The sequence below is a fragment of the Brienomyrus brachyistius genome, chromosome 8, assembly GCF_023856365.1.
Source record: "Brienomyrus brachyistius isolate T26 chromosome 8, BBRACH_0.4, whole genome shotgun sequence".
NCBI lineage: Eukaryota > Metazoa > Chordata > Actinopteri > Osteoglossiformes > Mormyridae > Brienomyrus > Brienomyrus brachyistius.
The window spans coordinates 10688568-10711620 of record NC_064540.1 but is presented as its reverse complement, the minus strand read 5'-3'; the positions used below and the strand labels follow the sequence as shown (position 1 = coordinate 10711620).

The 23053-nt window shown below is 45.5% G+C and overlaps 2 protein-coding genes and 1 long non-coding RNA gene across 10 annotated transcripts in view; 1 reads left to right on the top strand and 2 right to left on the bottom strand.

The window, feature by feature from the left end:
- pcif1 (phosphorylated CTD interacting factor 1) overlaps nt 1–1754 on the bottom strand; it is an 18239-nt gene extending 16485 nt beyond the window's left edge. The window contains exons 1-2 of one of the 2 annotated variants that reach the window (XM_049021934.1): nt 1648–1754; nt 156–294 (exon numbers count right to left, since the gene is read on the bottom strand). In XM_049021934.1, the coding sequence (XP_048877891.1) occupies nt 156–279 (124 nt within the window). In that variant the 5' untranslated portion in view covers nt 280–294; nt 1648–1754. Of the gene's footprint in view, nt 1–155; nt 664–1647 lie in introns of those variants that run through there. The other variant, XM_049021935.1, reaches the window with a different exon arrangement.
- On the top strand, nt 1192–23053 carry LOC125747137 (phospholipid transfer protein). Of its 7 annotated transcripts, none has more exons than XM_049021937.1 (17): nt 12777–13097; nt 15168–15319; nt 16148–16269; nt 16446–16545; nt 16664–16792; nt 16983–17138; nt 17991–18054; nt 18219–18282; nt 18542–18633; nt 18944–19120; nt 19707–19766; nt 20041–20205; nt 21016–21083; nt 21180–21222; nt 21314–21377; nt 21723–21799; nt 22139–23053. In XM_049021937.1, exons 3-17 carry the CDS (start codon nt 16161–16163, stop codon nt 22241–22243), a joined length of 1473 nt encoding a protein of 490 aa, XP_048877894.1. In that variant the 5' UTR covers nt 12777–13097; nt 15168–15319; nt 16148–16160; the 3' UTR covers nt 22244–23053. The 7 variants fall into 7 exon arrangements, with proteins under 7 accessions (XP_048877899.1, XP_048877894.1, XP_048877895.1 ...); XM_049021938.1 differs by having other exon boundaries at nt 12777–13176; XM_049021940.1 differs by lacking the exon at nt 12777–13097 and adding an exon at nt 13179–13272.
- On the bottom strand, nt 20256–20882 carry LOC125747138 (uncharacterized). The gene is made up of 3 exons (XR_007399178.1): nt 20837–20882; nt 20423–20606; nt 20256–20330 (listed from the first exon to the last, which is right to left on the bottom strand). It is a non-coding gene; the product is annotated as an uncharacterized LOC125747138 (long non-coding RNA).

The following is a 23053-nucleotide window of genomic DNA, read 5'->3' as shown; positions in this document are numbered from 1 at the left end:
TCTGCATTACACATGATAAGCCACAAGTTGCTATAAAACTCTACTGGTCAATTAGTTTAATTTAAATAAATGATTTGTTTTATCTATTTCCCTTGTTGACAACATCCAAAGTGATGAGGGGGAAATCCTGTGCTGTAGGATAAACGTTTAGCCACCTGGGAGCTCTTGCACAGGCTTGCTGGTGGAGGGCAGGTGGGGATGCCCTTGCGAGGAAGAGCCAGAGGGAGACATCATCAACGCTGAGTCTCCTTTCAGAGTGCCGTGGTTTTCAGTTGTCATTTCTCCTCATCTGTCCTGTACATGCATATATTCAGAGGCTTGAACCAAGCTGTCAATCTCTTTAAATTGGCATTTTAAGCATAATGGTTAAACGACAAACATATCATTTAGTTGATGGGTCAAATCCCTGGATGGGACCACAGCAAGGTACAGTTTGCGTCAGGTAAATGTCCATCGCTATAAATGATTTAAAATCTCGATTCACTGGCACTGAGAATTAAAGTAAATCACTGTAAAACAAACGTTAGAAACTTTTAATAAAAACTTGCAAATCGACCCAGAAAGTTAGTCTGCAGTGTGACAATTATCGTGTCACTGTGTATTTTCGATTACTTAATCATTTGCTGTCATGTTTCTAAAGCCTCGACATTCTTTTTATTCATCCTGCCATTATGTTTTACTCGCTTTTGAGAAGCTAACAGACATCTTGTAAAGTCGTAAAAAAAACTCCCTGGAGAACCAGTTTAGCAACTGCATTGTCAAGCCGTCCGTACTAATTGTCCGCAACGGCTGAAATCCAACTCATATAACATCCGAAAGAAAAATCCAGACGAATTGCGAACCACTGCATTCGTGCCACGGTTATTAATCGTTTGGGAAGGGGATGACAGGGGCAATTTCGTATTACAAAACATTCTAATAAACCAATCATTTAAAAAAACGGTTAGCTAGGTTGTTAGCAAAATTGCGTGTTAACTTCAATACATGTTATCGGTTTGTAATTGGTGTGCAGATTTGACATGGGGGAAATCGAGGCCATCCTCATCAGTTTATTCAACGGTATATGCCAAACGTATTTAGAAACATTAGAAAGCGCCTTTTTCGCTTTGCTCCTCATTGCTAACACAAATCAGCGGTAAGGAGGACACGCATGCGCCTGCTTCGCCGCCCACCCCAGAAGATCGAGCCGCCCGAAAACAAATACAAAGGAGGAGGGGAAAAACCCTGGGCGGCTGCACCGCGCAACAAAAGGCAACGGGAACATCGCTGACCCCAGACGGGGGGGAAGACGCGAAAAAGAGCGAAAATACGGTAGGGAATGGCCCCGATCGTATAGATCGGGGCGCATAAAGGAAAGGAATCGATACTAGTAGCCGTACGCGGGGTTAAACGTGGAAAAGGTGTTCAAAAAAGGTGCGGCTGCTCGAAAAGGCGGCCAGTTTTCGGCGCGCGCGCTGCTCTGGGGAAGTGTAAACAAGATGGCGCGCGCGCTTCGCGCAGAGCCGCCGCGCTCCCCGCACAACATATCTCTTGTTTATTACGCACGCTGCACAGGCGTGCAGAATCCGACCAGATATTCCCAGACCCCATCCATTCCGCCACACGTCCTTGCAGTCGTTATCCGACTTCCATGCCTAATTCCCTTACCTTTGAGAGGTTTGTTGGGAATCCGGTACAGGCTTTACTCTATTCAATCCAGACCCGCCTCCGCCTCTCCCTCCCCACCGTCTCCGCCATCTTGTATCGGGGACCCGGGCCGGGGTATTGCGCATGCACCAGTTTAATCGACGCGCCACTCGTTTTCGGCGTGGGTAAGTAGCCATGTTAAGTGTGGCAACAGCAAAGTCTATCAGAGTACGCATGCAACTATGTACTATGAGCATGCAGAAACTGCAAAAAAAATAACCGATAAATGAGAAATAATTATTTATAATTATGTATTTTATATTTGTAATGTATTTTTATTTAATTTTAACTATGCAATTGTTGTCCTACTTTACAAACAAAAGATTCATGCTTCACAGTTTTTCCAGCTTTCTTTTGCCCACTAAAGGAGAATACACATAAACTAAATCTAACCAAATCAAAGGTCGAAAATCACTTAATGTGTTCTTAAAACTAAAAGGACATTTTCCTAACCAGATAAAACTTCATTATTTATTGTGTAAGGGTACTGCAGTATGGAGTAGTACATCTCAAGACTTTGTGAGTTTGAAACTCGCTGCATCCCTACTGGAACTGTACCGGTTACATCATATTCAGTCACGAACGCATAATGAAGCGAATGTTCTGATTCAGTTAATTCAGAAACGTTTCGTTTTTCGCGTAACACAGGATCTTCTGGGAGATCGTCCAGTTGCATTTAATTCTGCAGTGAGCCTACAAATATTAATAATTTTCTGTAATGAGTTAGATGTACCTTGTATTGATATATAAATTCGCCTTGTCTTTTATTTTTTTTCTATTGCCATGTTCATTCTTGTCTACGTTAAAGGGAAGATACACAAAATCCGATCTGACTGTTTCTTAATGGAATAATGTTTAAGTGTGATTAGATCTCATCTGTTTGTTTCTATCATTAAGAAAGAAAAAGGTCTCTGGAGATGAACTCAGGATGCCGTCAAACAAAAGCCAGAGGATGGAAATGAACGGGCGCCCTTCTGCATTGCTGTTGTATTTACAGTGGTATCTCGGCTTACGAACTTAACTCGTTCGAGGACTCAGTTCGTGACCCAAAAAGTTTGCGTGAATCAATTTTTCCTATTTAAAATAATGTAAATACAAATAATTCATTCAAATGTGGTGGCCCAGGGTGTCGGACCCCCACTGCTTAATGACTATTTTTGTACTGAGTCTTTAATTCTTCCCCTTAACCCTTTCACACAGCACAATGCTACCCACACACCCTTTAGGATCTCCTGGGGCAATGACACAATGGGGCAAACAACTGGGTAAACTGGCACAGATTTATTTGGGGCTCGGTTACAGATACTCCAAACTCCCAGGCAACAACCACCTCCCCCCCCCCACCAACAGGTAAATCACACTACCACTACAAGCGTTATTTCTCCTTCCCCAATACTACTCCAAAACAACCCCACCGCACTCACACCTCCCCCAATATCCACTACAACTAATCACACAGTGGCACAGCACACGGCACCCTTATATACAGCACACTTATGCAGCGGGGAGAGGAGGTCAGTTAACATAGGAGAGGACAAAACCGAAGGGTGACCTGCAAAGGTCCCCCCTACATAAACCTAACCCCCAAACAAAAATGTAATAATAATAACAATAATATTATTAATAATAATAATAATAATAATAATAATAAGAAACAAAGATGAAAAAAAAAGAAACTAAAGACTCAGTCCTGGGCCGGCGCACTTCCCTCGTCCGGCCCACAAAAACAACAAAAAATAAAAAAATAAACAAAGCAAAACTTAACTATCCCTTTTTCAGCAATGCCGCTACCCTCCGGCCGCGTCCACCTCCTCCCGGAGCTCTCTCGGTCCCGTGGGAGATAACCGAAACTCTTCCCTCTGTCCTTCTCTTAGCCTGGTAGCTCGTACGCCGCTCACCGCCTCAATCCGTTGGCAGCGATATGCACCAACCCGGTGCCTCCCAAGCCAGCCGACCCACGGCGGCGAGCTTAGACCTGTGGGGGAAACAAAGCCCAAAACAACCCCGGAACCACACCGTCCCGGCTATAACCCGAACGGATACGTCCTACACCCCACCGGTTAGGAACCTTCCCTTACTTCCGGGTTCTAAGCACAGTATCCCAGGCCACTCCCCCCACCGTCATCTGCGTCGCCTTCCCACTGCTCTTACCTCCCCAGACGCTATGGCTGCGCGCTCGCTATCCCTCTATCGATACCGCGGACCCGTGACTTGTAGCCTGGTACCTCAGCTCACTCACGTCCGCGGTCCTCTTGGGGAAAGCCCGCATCGCCCCACCGACGCCTCCTTAAAACAACCGCCGCGATTACCTTCCGTCCCCGGACCGCGCTCCCGTCCACTCTGATGTAGCCATCTTTAAACCCGATCAAGTCCCCGCCTCCGCCAACCAATCTAACAAGTCCCGCCCCTCAATTACCAATGAGGGACGGCGCAACCTCCCCAAGCTTTCGTGGCACTGCTGAAAGGAGAAAGAAAACAAAAGAGAATAGGAAAAAACCAAACCATAAACAACCCATAAATTATAAATCCCCCTTCCCCTCCCAGGGGACACCACACTCCCCCCCACCAAATGGGGGCTCGCCCCGAGCACCTACTCCCTATACCGGGCTGGCCTTATCCCAAAGTTGGCTCGCTGGGATCGACGCACGGGCTCCACAACCTCCGGAACTGGCTCAACCTCCACAACCGGCTCCCCATCCTCCGCCGGTAGCCGCCTTTCTACTACCTGTTCAGCCGTCCCAGCCCATGGCTCTTCCCAATCACCAGGCCAACCCCTGGGACGAGACGGTCCTGGTCGAGGACAGACCCCAGCCCTCCGTAGCTCACCCCCCATCTCCGGTGTCACCGATATCCATCCTGGGGGGCATGGCCGCAGGTGCCGTCGATGGAGAGTCCGGAGAGGGCCCTCTCTTCCGTCCGGCCGCAGCTGGAACACTGGGCTCTCCAGATCCCGTTGTCGCACCACCACCCAAGGGTTAGTTTGCCAATATGGGCTCACCTTGCCTCCAGCTCGTCGACGGAAGTTCCTCACCAGAACACGATCCCCTGGGGCCAGCAACCATCTACGTTTCCCTACATTGTGATAGCGCCGATCCCCTTGCCGCCGGCGCTCTGTTCCCCTTTCCACTTCCTTGCAGGCTGCCCACATTCGTCTCCGATGCCCACGGACCCACTCCGACCCGGCCTCTCCTCCGGCCAGATCACAGGTCCCCCATCGCTGATCTATAGGTAACCGAGGTTGCCGCCCAAACAAAACCCAAAATGGGGACAAACCCGTACTGCTATGCGGGGTGCAATTATAGGCCTGCACCAGCTCCGGTAGATGTACCGCCCAACGACCCTGCTCTTGCACCGAGAGCGTGTTCAACAGACGTAGCAGCGTTTGGTTCCACCGCTCACAAGCCCCATTGCCCTGCGGGTGGTAGGGAGTAGTTCTCACTTTCCGGCACCCATACACTTCACACAGTTCTTTCACCAACTGTGACTCGAAGGCAGGCCCCTGGTCAGACAGCAGCCGCTCGGGGCAGCCATAACGCTGGATCACCTCCCCCCAGATCACTCTGGCCGCCGTCGCGGCTGTCTGATCCCTGGTCGGTACTGCAAAAGCGAACCTGGAAAACAGATCAATGGCGACCAGCACATATGGGTAAGTATCTCCGGGGCGCCCCATGGACAGGTAATCCACCGCCAACACCTCCCAGGGGTAGCTGGTATTAATCCCCCCTAGGGGCAGGGGCTCTCCCTTCCCCCGGCTCCCAATCAGGCACTCCTGGCAGCCACGCTGCCTCTGCTCCACATCCCTTCGCATGCCAGGCCAGTAGAACCTCTCTTGCAGGGCCAGGACCATCCGTCGCCCTCGGGCATGCCCCAATGCCCGATGATACTCCAACCACACTTGTTGGCGCTGTTTCTCCGGAACCACCACAGCCCAGCTCTCTTCACCTCCCACTGGGGATCTACGCCGCAACACCCCTTGATCCACTCTCAGTAGCTCCCAATCTTCCAACAGGCACCGGCCCATCCCTCCAACAGTTCGGCCAGCTATCACAGTTGGACGTTCCCCGGATAACACCCACTGCCGAATCTGGGCCACTGCCGAATCTTCACTCTGCCGCTCCGCCCAATCCTCTATGGATCCAATCTGTGCCACCACCGCCATACCTGATCGTCGCGACAGGGCATCCGCATTCTGGTGCTCCCGGCCAGGTTTATGCCTTAACTCATAGTCAAATGATGCCAGCTGACCCGCCCACCTTTGCTCCACAGCCCCCAATTTGGCAGTCTTCAAATGCAAGAGGGGGCGATGATCGGTGAATACTTCAAACCTAGCTCCCCACAAGTAGTCCTTAAACTTCTCTACTACTGCCCACTTTAAGGCCAATAGCTCCAGTTTAAAGGCACTGTAGTTCTGATCATTGCGCTCCGCCTCATGGAGGCTCCGGCTGGCATAAGCAATCACCCTTTCCTGCCCCCCTTGCACCTGGGTCAAAACAGCCCCCAACCCCCGAAGACTAGCATCAGTATACAGGCGAAATGGCAAGGTATAGTCAGCATAAGCAAGTACCGGGGCTTCAAGTAGGGCCTCCTTCAGAGCCTGGAATGCTTCCTCACACTCCTTGGTCCATTCGATCTTCTGTCTTGACGAGGAGCCAGCACCTTTCAGCAGCCCATGGAGCGCAGCTGCTTTTTTAGCAAACCCCGGTACAAACCGCCGGTAGTACCCCACAAACCCCAGGAAAGACCGCACTTCCCGTACTGTTCCTGGGCGAGGCCACCCCCGTACTGCCTCCGTCTTCTCGGGGTCCGTGGTCACCCCCTCACGGCTGACTATATGACCCAGGTAGCGGACGGCCCGTTGGAACAGCCGACACTTCTCTGGCTGAAGCTTAAGACCGTGAGCCTCCAGCCGTGCAAACACCTTCTCCAAATGTTCCAGATGCCCCCCAAAATCGGGAGAATAAACAATCACATCGTCCAGATAAATCAGCAAGTAGTCATAAACCTGCTCACCCAGACACCGCTGCATCAGTCGCTGGAAGGTTGCTGGTGCATTGCACAGACCAAAGGGCATCCGTTCGAACTGGTAGAGGCCCATAGGTGTGGTAAAGGCAGTCTTTTCTTTATCGTTGGGGTGCACCTCCACCTGCCAGTATCCACTTGCCAGGTCCAGGGTGGAGTACCAGGCTGCCCCTTTCAACCCTGTCAATGACTCCTCGATCCGCGGGAGAGGGTAAGCATCCTTATGGGTCACAGCATTCAGTTTTCGGTAGTCTACACAAAACCTCCAGGAGCCATCCTTCTTACGGACTAACACTATCGGGGCAGCCCAGGGACTAGCACTCTCTGTAATGACTCCCCCCTCAAGCATAGATTTCAACAACTCCCGCAATTCTGGATACAGACTGGGGGGAACAGGCCGGTAACGTTCCCTCGAGGGAGCCGCCACCCCCGTGGGGATGCAATGGTATACCACATCTGTACAACCATGGTCCTCCTCGTCCCGGGCAAACACCCTCTGCCACCGCTCCAACAGTTCCTGCAGCTGCCGACCCTCCTCACGGGTCAACCCCGTGCTGTCAGCCACCAGGGCGTGCAGTTGCTCAGGCAAAGCCCCGGCCACTGGCCGCACCTCCACGTCAACCACCCCCCCCTGTGGCTGGCGCAACACCAACTCCTTCTGAGGCTGCACACACCCAGCTGTGATCTTCTCCACTCGGGCCAGTGGACGTCGAGGAGGGAGTTCCACAGGATACTGATGGAGATTACAAATACGAAGTGGCACTCTCCCCTCACATACTCGTGCCACAGCTCGAGCCACACACCACTCCTGCTGGCCCCCTCGATAGTCTTCCACCAGGACCTGGTCCCCATCTCGCAAATGCCCCCGGGGCACGTCTGCCCAGATCAGCTTCTCCGTGGCGGGACTCAACACCCATGGCTTCTCGGTCCGCAATCTGGCAAGCTGTTCCACCACCGGTCCCCTCACCGCTGCTTCCAATCGCCGACATACAGTGAAAGCCTGATCCCAGGCTCGCCGGTCACTCTGTGGGAGGGCAGAACGAAACAAAGACACCTGGGCTCCCCCCCGTGTCTGCAATACCTCCCAACAATGCCTGATTACGTTCATCCCCAAAATCCCATATGGGGCCGGGAGGTGCTGGTCCTCCACGATCACCACCCCTCGCTGAGGAATCTCCACCCCAGCCACCGTGAAGTCCAGCACCACATAGCCCACATACGGGAGGGACAACCCATTCACTGCCTTAAGGGCTAGCCATGGGACTTCAGCCGCCCCCTTGACCTCAATACCCTTCACACACTGATTAAATATACTACGACTAAACAAAGTGACCTGCGAGCCAGTATCCAGAATACAGGGTACCAGCCTTCCAGCTGCCAGCACTTCCAGAACCGGGCTCTCCCCCACCAGCGCCTCCCGCAACCCAACAGGCGTCGTGGACATGCTGGCTTCCGGCTGCACCCCTCGACTATTCACCACCGTCGTTTCTCCCCGAGGGCAACTCCTTACCATATGTCCCGCCTCTCCACAGCGCAGACAAATGGGACGCCCCTGTTCATCCCAACGAGGTCCCCCCGAACTTGCATAAGTGCGGCCACGCCGACGAGAAGGGGGAACTACCAATGTGGTCCCAGGAGCACTCGCCTGCCCCTCTCGAACCTGACTCCATCCTTCCAAAACTTGCTTCAGCTCCCGTACTTGGTCACTCATCTCCCTCAAAAGGTCCTCCCTCAGGGATGACCGTAACGTTTCCAAATCAAGTGAAGGGGCAGTGGCGGGCTCTGTGGCTGCAGTAGGTAGGGGCAGAAACGTCCTCCGGGCATCCACACCTTCCATTACGGTGCCGGGCCCCTCCTCCTTCTCCATTTCTTTCACCTCCCGACATGCCTCCATAAATGTCAACCGGCTGGCTCGTCGAATAAGTCGCTGTAATTCCCTCTTAGTCGACCCCGCTAGGAGGCCAGTCACCAGTTGACTTCGAAGGGTAGCGTCGTCATCATCCTCATCCCGGACTGGTTCCTTCTTCCGCCATCTATAATGACACTCCCGGAGACGGAGGATGAACGAACCCACCCCTTCCCCAGACTGTTGTTGACAGGTAAAAAACTCAACCCTCAACTGGGCCAGCCCGGCACCCTCCCCATAAAGTCTATCCAATGCCTCCAATATCTTCTCAGCAGTATCCCGCTGATTTTCCCTCAATAATTCCACTTCTCGCCTCGCTTCCCCTTCCAAAGCACTAAGAACAAAATCCACCTGTTGGACTGCAGAGAGTGACTGCGCCCGGAGACCCACCCCGACTACCCGCCTCCATTCTTGATACGTCCCCTTAGCGGACCCATCGAAGCGGGTCATCCAAGCCCCCCCCAAAAACCATGGCCACCCCCCTGACAACTCCTGTACCCTAGGTGCTGTCCCATCCATGTCGTGCTCGAGGAGATCCTGCCGACTACGCCAAATTCAAGCAGTGTGGTGGCCCAGGGTGTCGGACCCCCACTGCTTAATGACTATTTTTGTACTGAGTCTTTAATTCTTCCCCTTAACCCTTTCACACAGCACAATGCTACCCACACACCCTTTAGGATCTCCTGGGGCAATGACACAATGGGGCAAACAACTGGGTAAACTGGCACAGATTTATTTGGGGCTCGGTTACAGATACTCCAAACTCCCAGGCAACAACCACCTCCCCCCCCCCACCAACAGGTAAATCACACTACCACTACAAGCGTTATTTCTCCTTCCCCAATACTACTCCAAAACAACCCCACCGCACTCACACCTCCCCCAATATCCACTACAACTAATCACACAGTGGCACAGCACACGGCACCCTTATATACAGCACACTTATGCAGCGGGGAGAGGAGGTCAGTTAACATAGGAGAGGACAAAACCGAAGGGTGACCTGCAAAGGTCCCCCCTACATAAACCTAACCCCCAAACAAAAATGTAATAATAATAACAATAATATTATTAATAATAATAATAATAATAATAATAATAAGAAACAAAGATGAAAAAAAAAGAAACTAAAGACTCAGTCCTGGGCCGGCGCACTTCCCTCGTCCGGCCCACAAAAACAACAAAAAATAAAAAAATAAACAAAGCAAAACTTAACTATCCCTTTTTCAGCAATGCCGCTACCCTCCGGCCGCGTCCACCTCCTCCCGGAGCTCTCTCGGTCCCGTGGGAGATAACCGAAACTCTTCCCTCTGTCCTTCTCTTAGCCTGGTAGCTCGTACGCCGCTCACCGCCTCAATCCGTTGGCAGCGATATGCACCAACCCGGTGCCTCCCAAGCCAGCCGACCCACGGCGGCGAGCTTAGACCTGTGGGGGAAACAAAGCCCAAAACAACCCCGGAACCACACCGTCCCGGCTATAACCCGAACGGATACGTCCTACACCCCACCGGTTAGGAACCTTCCCTTACTTCCGGGTTCTAAGCACAGTATCCCAGGCCACTCCCCCCACCGTCATCTGCGTCGCCTTCCCACTGCTCTTACCTCCCCAGACGCTATGGCTGCGCGCTCGCTATCCCTCTATCGATACCGCGGACCCGTGACTTGTAGCCTGGTACCTCAGCTCACTCACGTCCGCGGTCCTCTTGGGGAAAGCCCGCATCGCCCCACCGACGCCTCCTTAAAACAACCGCCGCGATTACCTTCCGTCCCCGGACCGCGCTCCCGTCCACTCTGATGTAGCCATCTTTAAACCCGATCAAGTCCCCGCCTCCGCCAACCAATCTAACAAGTCCCGCCCCTCAATTACCAATGAGGGACGGCGCAACCTCCCCAAGCTTTCGTGGCACTGCTGAAAGGAGAAAGAAAACAAAAGAGAATAGGAAAAAACCAAACCATAAACAACCCATAAATTATAAATCCCCCTTCCCCTCCCAGGGGACACCACACAAACCTCAGAAACACTGATTTTTTTCAGTTTTTAATATTTTTCTGTGACCAAGAATTTAGACTTAAATTAAAATAACCTTAATTATACACAATTAATGCTAAATTAAATAAAACAGTAGGACTGAACATATGCTTGTTAGCTGGCTGGTCGCTCGAAAGACGCCAAAACACCGAACAAAAGCCACAAAACACAACCCCCCCCCCCCCCCAAAAAAAAAAATAACTAAACAATATTAAAAGATTGCGTAACATGAAAAACAATATAGTAATTCTGAAAATGTGATAATTTTTTTAATTATGCTGTACATTATTTTCATATGCCTAAAATGTTTATGTACATTTCATGATGTGATGCATTGTATGGCGATGAACAACTTTGTTTGTACTGTAAACAAACAGAATGCAGTTGCCACTACGTGTGAATGGATAATATAACACTTAAATAGGAGTTACTTAATTTATGTTATTAATGAAGTACTGTAATTCTATGCATAGATATGTGACTGTTAAAAACCATCACAAACATGCTTATCAATCACTGAAAGGAATCGCTATAACAGAACGTTCTCTCTCTCTATTTCTGTTCTTTTTTCAGATAATCGACCTCTGAATAGATATAGTAAAGACATACATTTACAAGAAGTTTTTTTATACATTCCACAACCGTTCTTGGGCTTAATGTTCACTTCTTTATGTTTCGGGTGGTTCTTTGGGGAGCTTTTGGTGGATGTTTGTGTGTTCGTAGCGAAACACGTTTCGCGAACCGGTACAAAAAAATTTCGAACATCTGGCTTGTAACCCGATTTGTTTATGAACAGGACTGTTCGTGGGTTGGGGTCTTACTGTATTGTTGATTTTCCCCAATTTTAACTTTTTTGTTCTTAATCTCAAATTTTACTGCAATGTATCATCAGGTCAAATTCCTGTGTACTTGTACATTTGGTAAAAAAAAAAACTGATTTTGATCAATTCAAGATTTTCAGTTCGACAGGATTCAGTCCTGTTACTGATGAAAGGTTTAGTGGTTAGACTGTTTCACTCCACCCGGATCCATCAAATGATGTGGGTCAGTATTCACAGAAAAAGCTCTGCTTGTCTTGCCTGGTTCCCCAGATCTGTGCTGCTCGCTCTGTCGCAGAAATCTGCTCAAATGTGGCAGTTAAGCAAATCGGTCAATGGACCAAATAGCTTGTTTACATCATGCCTTGAGACTCACTCATTGTGTGTCTGCCTTTATTTGTATTTGCTGGAATCTTGCCTGCTATCCCACTTGGTGTCATCTTTAATATCTCTCAGGTGCCTGTTTGAGTCCACTTTTGTGAACACTTTCGTGGTCTGTTTGAATGGCCTTGTGTGACCTAATTCTTATTTCTGCATATGGAGACCATTAGCATTTCTTAGCCTTTGGCACCAGTAGCAGTAAGATTCTGTTTAAAAAAAAATGTTTCATTCATTGAATAAAAGTTCAACAAAAAGTAACTTTGCTGTCCTGTGATGTCATGTCCCAAAAAGAAGCACAGTGAGTCTTGTGTTCCACCATACCACATTGCCAAGAAGTCACGTGCTTGTGGTTGTACAAGCAGATTTTCAAAAGGTACGTTTTAAGCGACATGTCCTCTTGCACGTAAATTAAAGATCTGTGTTGAATTTCTAGTAAAAAAGAAACAGTAATCTTAAATTGTGGTAAAGGTCTTCTAAGTCATGTGGTTGTCTGTCCTAGTAATACTTAAAAAACCAACACACACTCTTTTTTTTTTCCCCAAGCGTGACTTTTCCAGTTTTTTCCAGGGCAAAGTTCTGAAATTGATATATGTGATTCTTTCTTATTCCCTTAAGCATTTTCAGACACACACAAAACCCATGTATTTATTATTTGATTACATATTTTTATTTCTCACGATAAATACTGTAGTTAGGTTGATTTACCTAGATGAATTATAATTATTTGTATCTTTCAACCTTCCATTGCTATCATGATAACCGTTTTCAATTGATGGTGTCTAATTCAAGTTTGCAAATAAAAGATCTTAAATTTTGCACTACTTCACCTCCTGTTGTACATGGGGGAAAATTGTCAGAAACCTTTTTTTTTGGGGGGGGGGGGGGGTTCATTAAACAACTTTCTTTTTTGTTAAGTAATTTAAATAGAAGCTTTTTGTAAGGTTGCATTTACATGTACTCTGGTTTTGTTCATCTTGTTTCTTCAGGATGCAGTGCTGTGTGAGTGCTGGGCTGTACGTGCTAGCTAGTAAAGTCAAATGCTGTCATTATATTGACCGCACAGTCACGTGACCTCTGCGTTGGGCTACACCCCTTTGTGTTCCCAGCTGCTTATATAAGTACTTAATCTCTTGGGAGACTGAGAGAAAGAGATGAGCCAGAGTGAGTCAAACCATCCTTCTGAAGTCACTGAAGGGTCAATGAACCAGGCGGACTGGAAATAAGTTCTCGAACCTCGCCAACGTTTTCTGCAATAGCTGTAAGTATTTCATTTTATTGAGTAACTCTAGTGAGCCAATGGGATAGACCTCACACTGTTGGTGAAATTCTGCACAAAGGTAAGCAACATCACTTAAATATACTTTAGGCTTGGTGTTTGTAGCCGAAACTGAGGAAAAAACCGCCTTCTCGCCTATACAATGGCACAGGCAACGGTAAGTTACATTTAGCGCCATTTAGTGTTTATTTTTGGAACAATATAATTATTTTGAATAAATAAGTTGGCTTCGTTTTGGCTGCTAAGTGAAGCCAGACACATCTAACAAAGGTTACAGCAGAATGTTGCTCTGAAGCCCTCTTCTCCAGAAATAGAGTAACAGTATGTTTTGTGATAAATAACTTGTGATTAAACATGAGAAATTAAGCTGCATGTAACAAGGAAACTTGAAAGCTATTTTCATTTAATAGTGGGTGATTCTGTATATTTATTTGTAATGGTCTGGCCTGATAGGCTCAATGGATTTTGTTAAATTTTGCATATTTGTTACTTTTTGATTGAGTACTGTGAACTGTTTTTGTATGGATGTTATTTTTGGAGTATTAACATTTTTGAAAGTTTTATTTGTAGACGTCTTAATTAGTCTTGGCCAAAGTGGAAGGCATAACGTTTTCATAAAACCAGAATAAAAATTCACAGATGATTTTTTTTGTGGTTCGCAAACTTGCATGTCGATAGAGTAGTGCCATCTACCGGTAAGTAAACTGTATTGCGTCAACAAGTTAAGTGAACTTGCTTTGCACGTTAATTGTAGGCATATCAATATAATACGTGTATTCTGTTTGATAAACACAATTTCTTCAGTGTAAATGATATAGTACAACTGATTTGTTTTATAAATAATAATGTAAAAGTTTACAATATATTTATTGTGATTGTTATCAAGGGAAATAACCTTTTTGAAATTTGGTTTTGAACAATAATGAAAAGATAAATGCACTCTTTTTTTGGTCCACTTTACAACCTAAATGGATAAAAGCATAAATTTGATGATCTGACATTCTGGGAAAATGTCCCAGTATTTTAATCTCAGAATTGTTTAGTAGTTTATGCAGTGATAATTTTTCCCTTTTAAAGGAACAATGAAGTGTGTTTTCTGTGCTCCACAGCACCAAAATACTTCCACACTGAAACTTTCTGCATATGAACAATTTTGATTTGGGAACGTTTATGCCGGGATGTTTGTTGCCAAATGTTAATGGGCATGTGTTTCTGGAAGTTTCATCTGGCATAAACAATGAAGCAAGTAGACGGGAAGATAAAGATTAAACACTTTCAGCCTGGTTAATGGTGTAGTTCACTGCAGGAATGCTATTTACCATTTAGCGAAAGCATTACCAGATAAACCTGGAACGTAACTATGAAGGTGAAATGTTAAATGGCGATCAGAAAAACACAATCTGAAAACATAAAATATGTATAACAAATAAAAACCTATCAAAGTCTTATGTGCTGTTATACAGTGTTCTGAAGCCGTTGACCAGCACCCATTGCACAACATCGCTGCGTGGGGTGCAGATTCCTGGAAACAACATGCATTAGTACACACTGTATCTCTTTGGGGTGGCTTCCTTTAACTCTTATGAACCCCGCATGTCGAAGCTAAACATTGACCTGCTAATATTAAATATACCCTTAACTTCATCGTACCAGCTGTGTCGTCTTACTTTACATGGGTTGGGTGCAGCTGTTCCTGCACCCTGAAGCCAACAATCCATTGTGATTGTCCTCCAGCAGAGACCTCGGTGTCAAATCCCCCACAATTTGGGAGATTTAGGGGGATGTTAATTGGGTTAAAGCAAGATGCCATTCAAATCAGTTGAGCTGGATTGGGGAGTTTGAAGTTTAAAACAGTGAACTGGAAGTGAAAAGGAAGAGTTTTGTTCTCTTGTTTAGTTTTGTTCTAAAGGGCTATGGCAATATTCATTTCTATAGGTTTGTTTCCTTTGTTCAAGAAGGTAATAAAGGGGGCTGGGGGTGAAAACGGAGAACTGCATTACAAAAAAACTCCCAGGGTCATCAAAATAAGCCCACCTCCCCCCTGCTCCCCAGTTATACTGGTAGGGGTTACCATAGCAATCAGGCCTACAAGTCCTGGTGCTGCAGGAGACAAAGAGCCAGCAGCTGAGCAGAAAGCAGCAAAAGATCGAGCCCAGGCACAGACCCAGTGAAGACCAGAGACTGTCCACTGCACCTCCATAGAGGCAAGCAAGGGGCTTCTTTTTCCACAATTTTGGGCAATGTTTTGGATGATTAGCACAGGGGACTTGAACACAGCAGCCACTGCTATGATGGGAGATTGAGTTATTTCCAGGATCCCGGCTCCCTGGCCATGAAACGGATTGGTAAACAGACAACATCAATAGTAGCATCTAACTTAAGGTTTGTTGCTCTGTCGACCAGAGTGTACAAGTAAAACAAGAAGATCTGAGCATCACCACTAATCAAAGCTAAGGCTATTGTAATACATGCCGAAATGTTCATTGATTACCCAAAAATGGGGACTGTCCTGTCTAAAGGGAGCATGTGTTTGTGTGGCAGTTCTTGCAAAAGAGCCAATGGTGTGAATTCTCTGCATTAATCTTGTGCTGAAAGTGTGCCGGAACGTGTGAATCACATGTTTCCGGCTGTATGTGAAAGATTTATATGCATATAACTGAATAATGATGCGAGTTGTGATCAAAGCAGAGGGTCATTCAGTTCTGTAGTTTAAAACATGAGACCTAAGCGGCAGCTGCAAATATATCAAAGCAGAGAATTCTGCCCAGTAATCCTGATGTCTTCAATTTCAATACGTTTTATGATGCATTTTGAGTGATAATTTGGCTGCACTGTTTATTGTCTCTTAAACTGAATGCATTCAGTTGATTTATTATAATCAATAATTTGTGACAGCTTGTAACTTTACATTTTTAATCAAGTTTTTTTCAAAGTCCCATGAAAACACATATAAACCTCTTTATGTTTTGCAGGCTGGAAGTAGTCGGTAGGCATTCTTATTTGATGTTTGTTTATTTGTCTGTGTTCTTCAGGCTCAGAGACACCATGTTCCCCTGTAGACTGACTGTCCTCTTACTACTGTCACACATAACTATGATGCTGGCAGAGCCCCCTGGCTGCAAGATTCGGATTACATCCAAAGGGCTTGAGATGCGTAAGGCACGATTAATCCACTAAGTGGATTAATGTTTGTCACTGACATCATTCTTTGGCTCTATACGCCAAACCCTTTATATCTTATCATCTCCACCTACCTCTCCTGTTAACATCTCCACCTCCCTCTCCTTTTCCATGTCTCTTTTTTTCCCCCACCTTCTGGGCTTACTGCAGTAAAATCTGAGATCCAGAAATTTGTGAAGGAAGAACTGGGGAATATCACCATTCCGGATCTGCAGGGCAAGGATGGTGTCTTCCAGTACAAAATTCAAGAGTAAGTCTCCAGTCATTGGTTATAGACCATCAGACTCCTCCAACATCTCTGTCTCTGTATACTGAGTCCAGCAGTAGAAGATTGCATTGGTGAGTTTTGTCCCATAATTCCCTCACAGTGTGAAGATCAATGAACTGAAATTCACCTTCGTAGACCTACGGTTCCAGCCAGATGTTGGTCTGGTTTTTGAGGCCCACAATTCTTCCATTTCTCTGAGCTTCCAGCGACAGATCCAGTACTGGTTATTGTGAGTCTAATCATCACGTCTCACTTTGGATTAGTGCGCTAATTTTATTTTTAACAATATCGGGGGACTGTGGTGTATGTAATAAAAACAAAAACTAAGAACCAAGATTATGGTCTTGCACCACTAATGGAGAATCAGGAACAAAAACACTGAGTCATGATCTAAAATATGAATATGCTATGTCTCTAAGACATGATGAGGGGGTCATCAATGCCTCAGCAGAAGACGTGAACATCCACACAGCCCTGCACTTGAACAAGGACACGTACGGTCGCCTCAAGATCTCCAACATCTCCTGTGATGCCAGCGTTGGAAAAATGCGCGCCAAATTTAGCGGAACCCTAGGGTAAATAAACATCCTCTCGTGTTACTTATATCCCTATAAATCTGATCACCGGAAATTTCCAGATCAGGCTTAAAGATGCCAGATATAGAAGGCATAACTTTACTGAAGGACTGGTTTGATTAATGCCAAGCATGTCATGTACCATGATCATCTTACAACCAAAAGAAAGTCATTCCAAACATGAAGAAAGAAGAAAATGGTAATAATATTCATAACAGTCAAAATCAGTGTGTGTTAATATGTTTAAAGTAACACAAGTAGGAGGTTCAGTGGGTTGCACTGTTGCCTCCTAACTCCAGAGCTGAAGTCAGTGTTCCAGCCTGGCCAGGTTTCCACTTATATTTAATGGGTTTGCTCCAAGTAGTTAGGCTAACTGCCATTGCTAAATGGCCCATAATGTGTGCATGTAGCCATGTGATGGATTGCTGTCCTGTTCAAGCTGTGCCCCAGACTTGGATCCTTTGCTACCAGAGGTGGAAATTTCAGGTCCAGAAAGTAAAAATGCAAACCAAGATATTGTTTCAGCCAACCGGTTGAAAATAAAGAGTCACAATCACAGAGTACTCAATTGATTGTTTGAAACAAAATCTTGGTCTGCATTTTTACTTTCTGGGTTTGAAGTGTCTACCTCTGTTTGCTACTAGAGACAGGCTGCAGCCCCCCTCTGACCTGACTCAGGATAAGCAGATAGGAGGTGGATTGACAGTGAGGAGTAAACTTACCATATTACTTACCAAGCTACCATGAGCTCCATTTTATCTTCATAAAACACTTTCTGTATAGAAAACAGATCCCAACTTTTTATCTTCAATCTAACTTCTACGTATGGTCTGTTTTCCTTTGTTTGCTTAGGAGGGTGTATGACTTTTTAGGTACCTTTCTGACAACAGCCATGCGTCTCGTTTTAAACCAGCAGGTAAGTTCAGTACTAACTATGTAGGACGCTTACATTCACATTTCCTTACTTGATTTACTATAGTAACATTGGTATTATATTTGTTAATAATATATAATCAACAAATATAGCATTATTAATGAAAACAGTACAGTTCCTGATTCTGAAGGCCTGCTGTATCTCAGATCTGCCCTGCTCTGAATCATGCTGGTTTAGAATTGATGAACTCCTTGTTGGATACAGTTCCAGGTAAGAATCCAAAAAAGTCCTGTTTCAATGACATCAATCCAGCAAAAAAAGTTGATTCAACATCTGAAACAATTCCCTAGAGTATTTAAGGTTACATTTTAATGTTGCTGGGTACGTTTTTACAGTACAGCTCATACTCTTGTCAACACTTTGTACTTAAACATGACATCAAAAGGCATTATTTGGCCTGATTTTGCTATTGAGGTTTTTCAGATGATTTGTATCTACTTGATTTAATTTAAATCCTGTTGTTTTTCAGTTCGGACAACTGTAGACAAGTACGTAGGGGTTGACTACTCCCTTCTGAGTGATCCACTTGTGACATCCAATAACCTTGACATGGATTTCAGGGTGTGTTATGTTCTTATTGATATTTTTATCAAATTTACTTATACAAAGTAACACTCTTTTGAAAAATTGCGGGCAGCTAGTCCGTGGAGCAATTGGGGTTAAGGGCCTCCCACAGGGACCCAAGAGTGAAATCATTCTGTCGACCCTCGGATTTTGACCAGTGACCTTCCAATGATGCGTTCAGAGGCCTAACTCACAGAGCATCATGCCGCCCATGTGGCAGATTGTAAATGAATTGCAGAATATTACATATATACAATCAACAAGGAGAGATGATCTTCTGAAAGAGCCCTCCCCACTTCCTGTGCAGGGAATGTTCTTTGAGCTCCACAACGCGAGCGACACACTGGTGAACTACGCTGTCTACCCAGTGGTCAGGGAGTATGACCGCATGGTCTACCTGGCCCTGTCTGAGTACTTCTTTGACAGTGGAATGTACGCCTACTTCAAAGCTGGGGTTTTCAAGATGGTCATCGCCAATGAGAAGGTGGGTATTTACCAGCCCGCCCGGTTCCTTTGTACTTGTCTTCTTCTGCCCTTCTTTACATTTGTAGTGTAAGATAAAAACAAGTCTATTATCCCTTAGTCACGGATTTTTTTCAGCTAAATGAAACAATTATTTTAGACAATGTACGTTTTTAATATAATGCAATCAGAAAACATTTTCTAAATACAATATATTTAATTCTGGAGAAACACAATATAACGTAATACGAAATAGTACTGTCCATTCAAAGCCACATTTTATACTTTATTTGTACTAACCTCATCTTAAATGCAATGGTTTAGGATATTAAATATTATTTTTTCCTGTTTCATACTTACTTAATGTATACTTTACACTGGATGTAATTGTTCATAATTATAGCTTAATTGTCAGAAATGTGTATATATAGGATTCTGTGTATATATTTATTTTTGTTTTTTTTGTGGTTTCTGTCTAGTCATTATTTTCGTTAAATGCAAAGTCATTTATTTGTATGCTGTTTTTTTAAAATAAAGTTTTGTTGCCATTTACAGTCCAAGCTGTTTCAATAATCATTCTAATAAGACAAAATTATTTATGATTTCAGATGCCAAAAGACCTGGAGATGCTACTGAGGACAACCTATTTCGGCACGATATTTATGCTGGTAAGCACATACCTCGAATTTGAGCATCTATAGCAGTGTTTCCCAATCTGGTCTTCAGGGAGTCACACTTTTGCAAAAAATGGACTGTCTGTCAGGGAGCTCGGAGGGAGAAAAAACGTGAACCAGCTGTGGGTCCCCGAGGACTGGGTTGGAAAACAGTGAGCTATAGGAAAGTCAGTGTGGAGATTTCCCTTTGACCGTCTAGGAGAAATGTACTGATGTGTTTCTCTTCTGCCTTGTTCAAACATCTGTTATTAATGTATCTCTTTAAAAGAACCCTGCTCTGGTAGAGGCCCCCATCTCCTTGCACCTAGAGGTGACCAGCGCTCCACACTGCGTCATCAGGACATCGGGGGCCAGCGTGGCCGTCACCTCTGTGGTCAACTTGATGGTGCTGCCTCCCGGGCAGCCCCCTGTGCAGCTCAGCAGCATGACCATGGTGAGATCTGCTTACCGCCTTGATGGCTGTGACCTTACTGACCATGGTGAGATCTGCTTACCGCCTTGACGGCTGTGACCTTACTGACCATGGTGAGATCTGCTTACTGCCTTGATGACTGTGACCTTACTGACCATGGTGAGATCTGCTTACCCGCTTGATGACTGTGACCTTACTGACCATGGTGAGATCTGCTTACCCGCTTGATGGCTGTGACCTTACTGACCATGGTGAGATCTGCTTACTGCCTTGATGACTGTGACCTTACTGACCATGGTGAGATCTGCTTACTGCCTTGATGACTGTGACCTTACTGACCATGGTGAGATCTGCTTACTGCCTTGATGACTGTGACCTTACTGACCATGGTGAGATCTGCTTACTGCCTTGATGACTGTGACCTTACTGACCATGGTGAGATCTGCTTACCCGCTTGATGGCTGTGATCTTACTGACCATGGAGAGATCTGCTTACTGCCTTGATGACTGTGACCTTACTGACCATGGAGAGATCTGCTTACCCTCTCGATGGCTGTGATCTTACTGACCATGGAGAGATCTGCTTACCCGCTTGATGGCTGTGACCTTACTGACCATGGAGAGATCTGCTTACTGCCTTGATGACTGTGACCTTACTGACCATGGTGAGATCTGCTTACTGCCTTGATGACTGTGACCTTACTGACCATGGAGAGATCTGCTTACTGCCCTGCTGATCTAGTGGACTAAAATTATAATAATACATTTCAGCGGAGCATTACTTCATAACTTTATTTTTGCTGAACTTTATTTATCTGCATCTTCTTGCAGGAAACCAAGCTAAATGCCAAGGTTTCGATGAAGGGCAAGAGGCTGGCTGTTCAGATGGATCTGAGAAAGTACAGAAACCCAAACACCATGGATCATTACATACCTGTTTTGTTTGCTTGCTTGTTTGTTCAACAGAAATAATTCATAATGACATGTTTTCTCAGGTTTAAAATCTACTCCAATCAGTCTGCTCTGGAATCATTAGCAGTAGGATTCTCTTGTTTACTTATTTTCTTACTATTTTGACTGAGGGGTAACCTTCAGAGGTCTAATGTATCATTTATTCTGTCTACTTCAGCTCATCCCCCTGCAGGGCCCCTTGAAGGCAATGCTACAGCTTTCCATAGTACCCATCATCAACAGTAAGTCTGTTTATCACTGTCAGTCACACCTCATCTTGCTCTAAAGAAGATCACCTCTGTGCATGTTATTTTGACCCCTTTACCTGGGTAGGGCCCCACCCAAGCGGCACAGGGCACAGGGCAGGTGTACAGCCTGGTCAAGGTGTCAGTACACATGTTAGACTGTGGAGGAAACCAGCATGACACAGGGAGAGCATGCAAACTCCACCCAGAGCAAAGTTTGGATACAAATCCCTCATCCTGAAGCAGCAGGCCACTGCCCCAAACCCCCTCTGTATGCACTTGCTAATGTGTTTTTATGTGGTGTCCATGGCAATAAAAGCAGAAGCGTATCTTGTGTTTAAGATCGAACGAAGAAAGGAGTTCAGATCCCACTTCCGGAAGGGATGGACTTCATGGAGGAGGTGGTGGAGTATCACAATGTAAGTTCAACGCCATCTGTTGTCCAGTAGAAGTTCTTGTCAATGCTGGAATGATTCATTTATCTCCTGCTACAGTTTGCTAATTCCAGGGCTTAGGTGAGCTTGGACCACAGGAATTTTTCACTCACTTTCAGAAATATAAGGAGATGGAATATCAGTTGCTTAAATTTTTATTTCTGTGGGGCACTTTCTGTATGGAAGGTCACTGAGTAAAAATCCTGGAAAATATGTGACTGCAGATTGCAGATTCCCTGTATAGCTGATAGTGTTGCATGTCCGTTTCCTGTCAATATTCCTGTAGTGGTAGCGTCATACTCACTCACTTTTTTTTTTCCTTAGGGGTTCATCATCATTGGAGCCAACCTCCACTTCACTGAAGGGCTGAGGGAGGTGATCGAGAAGAATCGACAGGAGGGGCCGAGCAACAGCACCGCGTCCCCCTGAGCTGGAGATTCCTCTGTCGTCCGCTGGGCCTCATCACGGACCTGCAGTTTCTCGCCTCTTGCAGATTCGCACTTTAAAATTTACCATTTACTTATCCATCAGGAGAAGTAAAACCAAGAACGCGCAGGGATGAATTTAGAGACACTGACTGCTCAAACTGCATGCATCGAGGCTGTAAACGGAGGAAAAAAGTAATACGCTACATACTGTACACACAAAGCCGGATTCAAACCCAGAAACTGAGGCAACAGCACCAACCCTTCAACAACCACATCAGGTCCTACTTCAGAAAGCGTATCCAGACCAGATTTGTCAGTGTGTGCACTCAAATGCTCACCAGGAAATATTTACAGCAGCAAATCTACTTCTTGTCGGATATGTAAATATTCTGACACTGCAATCACGCTCCATTTTGCATAGCTAAAAAGAACCCAAACATTCCACTGTATTAAAAAAACAGGACCAAACAGGTCTGAAGACATGGTTTTAACAATTGAAGTGATTTTACAGTTTTTGGAGTAATCTTAGGACTGAGAGATGAAAAATTCTTACATATGCTCATCCTCTGTTCTTTAAAACTGTTTTTATTGTATGATTTCCTTTCCACACCAGTAATCCTATATATATATTTAATTCTTTTTTTTGAACGATAAACTTAGTTTTCAAACTGAAATAATGTATCTTGGCTTTCCTATTTCTATTGTCCTAGTACATAATTATTGAGTAACCAGCCATTTTTCATCTTTTATTTTTTTGGAAAAAATAAACATTTGTATGAAAGGAAAAAATAAAAAGTGCTAATCAAGGCAA

What these genes read in the sequence shown, in the direction of transcription:
- LOC125747137 (XM_049021942.1), top strand. Translation starts at nt 16,161, where the DNA reads ATGTTCCCCTGTAGACTGACTGTCCTCTTACTACTGTCACACATAACT. An exon ending in CAGATCCAGTACTGGTTATT is followed by an intron (nt 16,793 to 16,982) that starts GTGAGTCTAATC and finishes TATGTCTCTAAG; the next exon opens with ACATGATGAGGGGGTCATCA. An exon ending in CTGCTCTGGAATCATTAGCA is followed by an intron (nt 21,223 to 21,313) that starts GTAGGATTCTCT and finishes TGTCTACTTCAG; the next exon opens with CTCATCCCCCTGCAGGGCCC.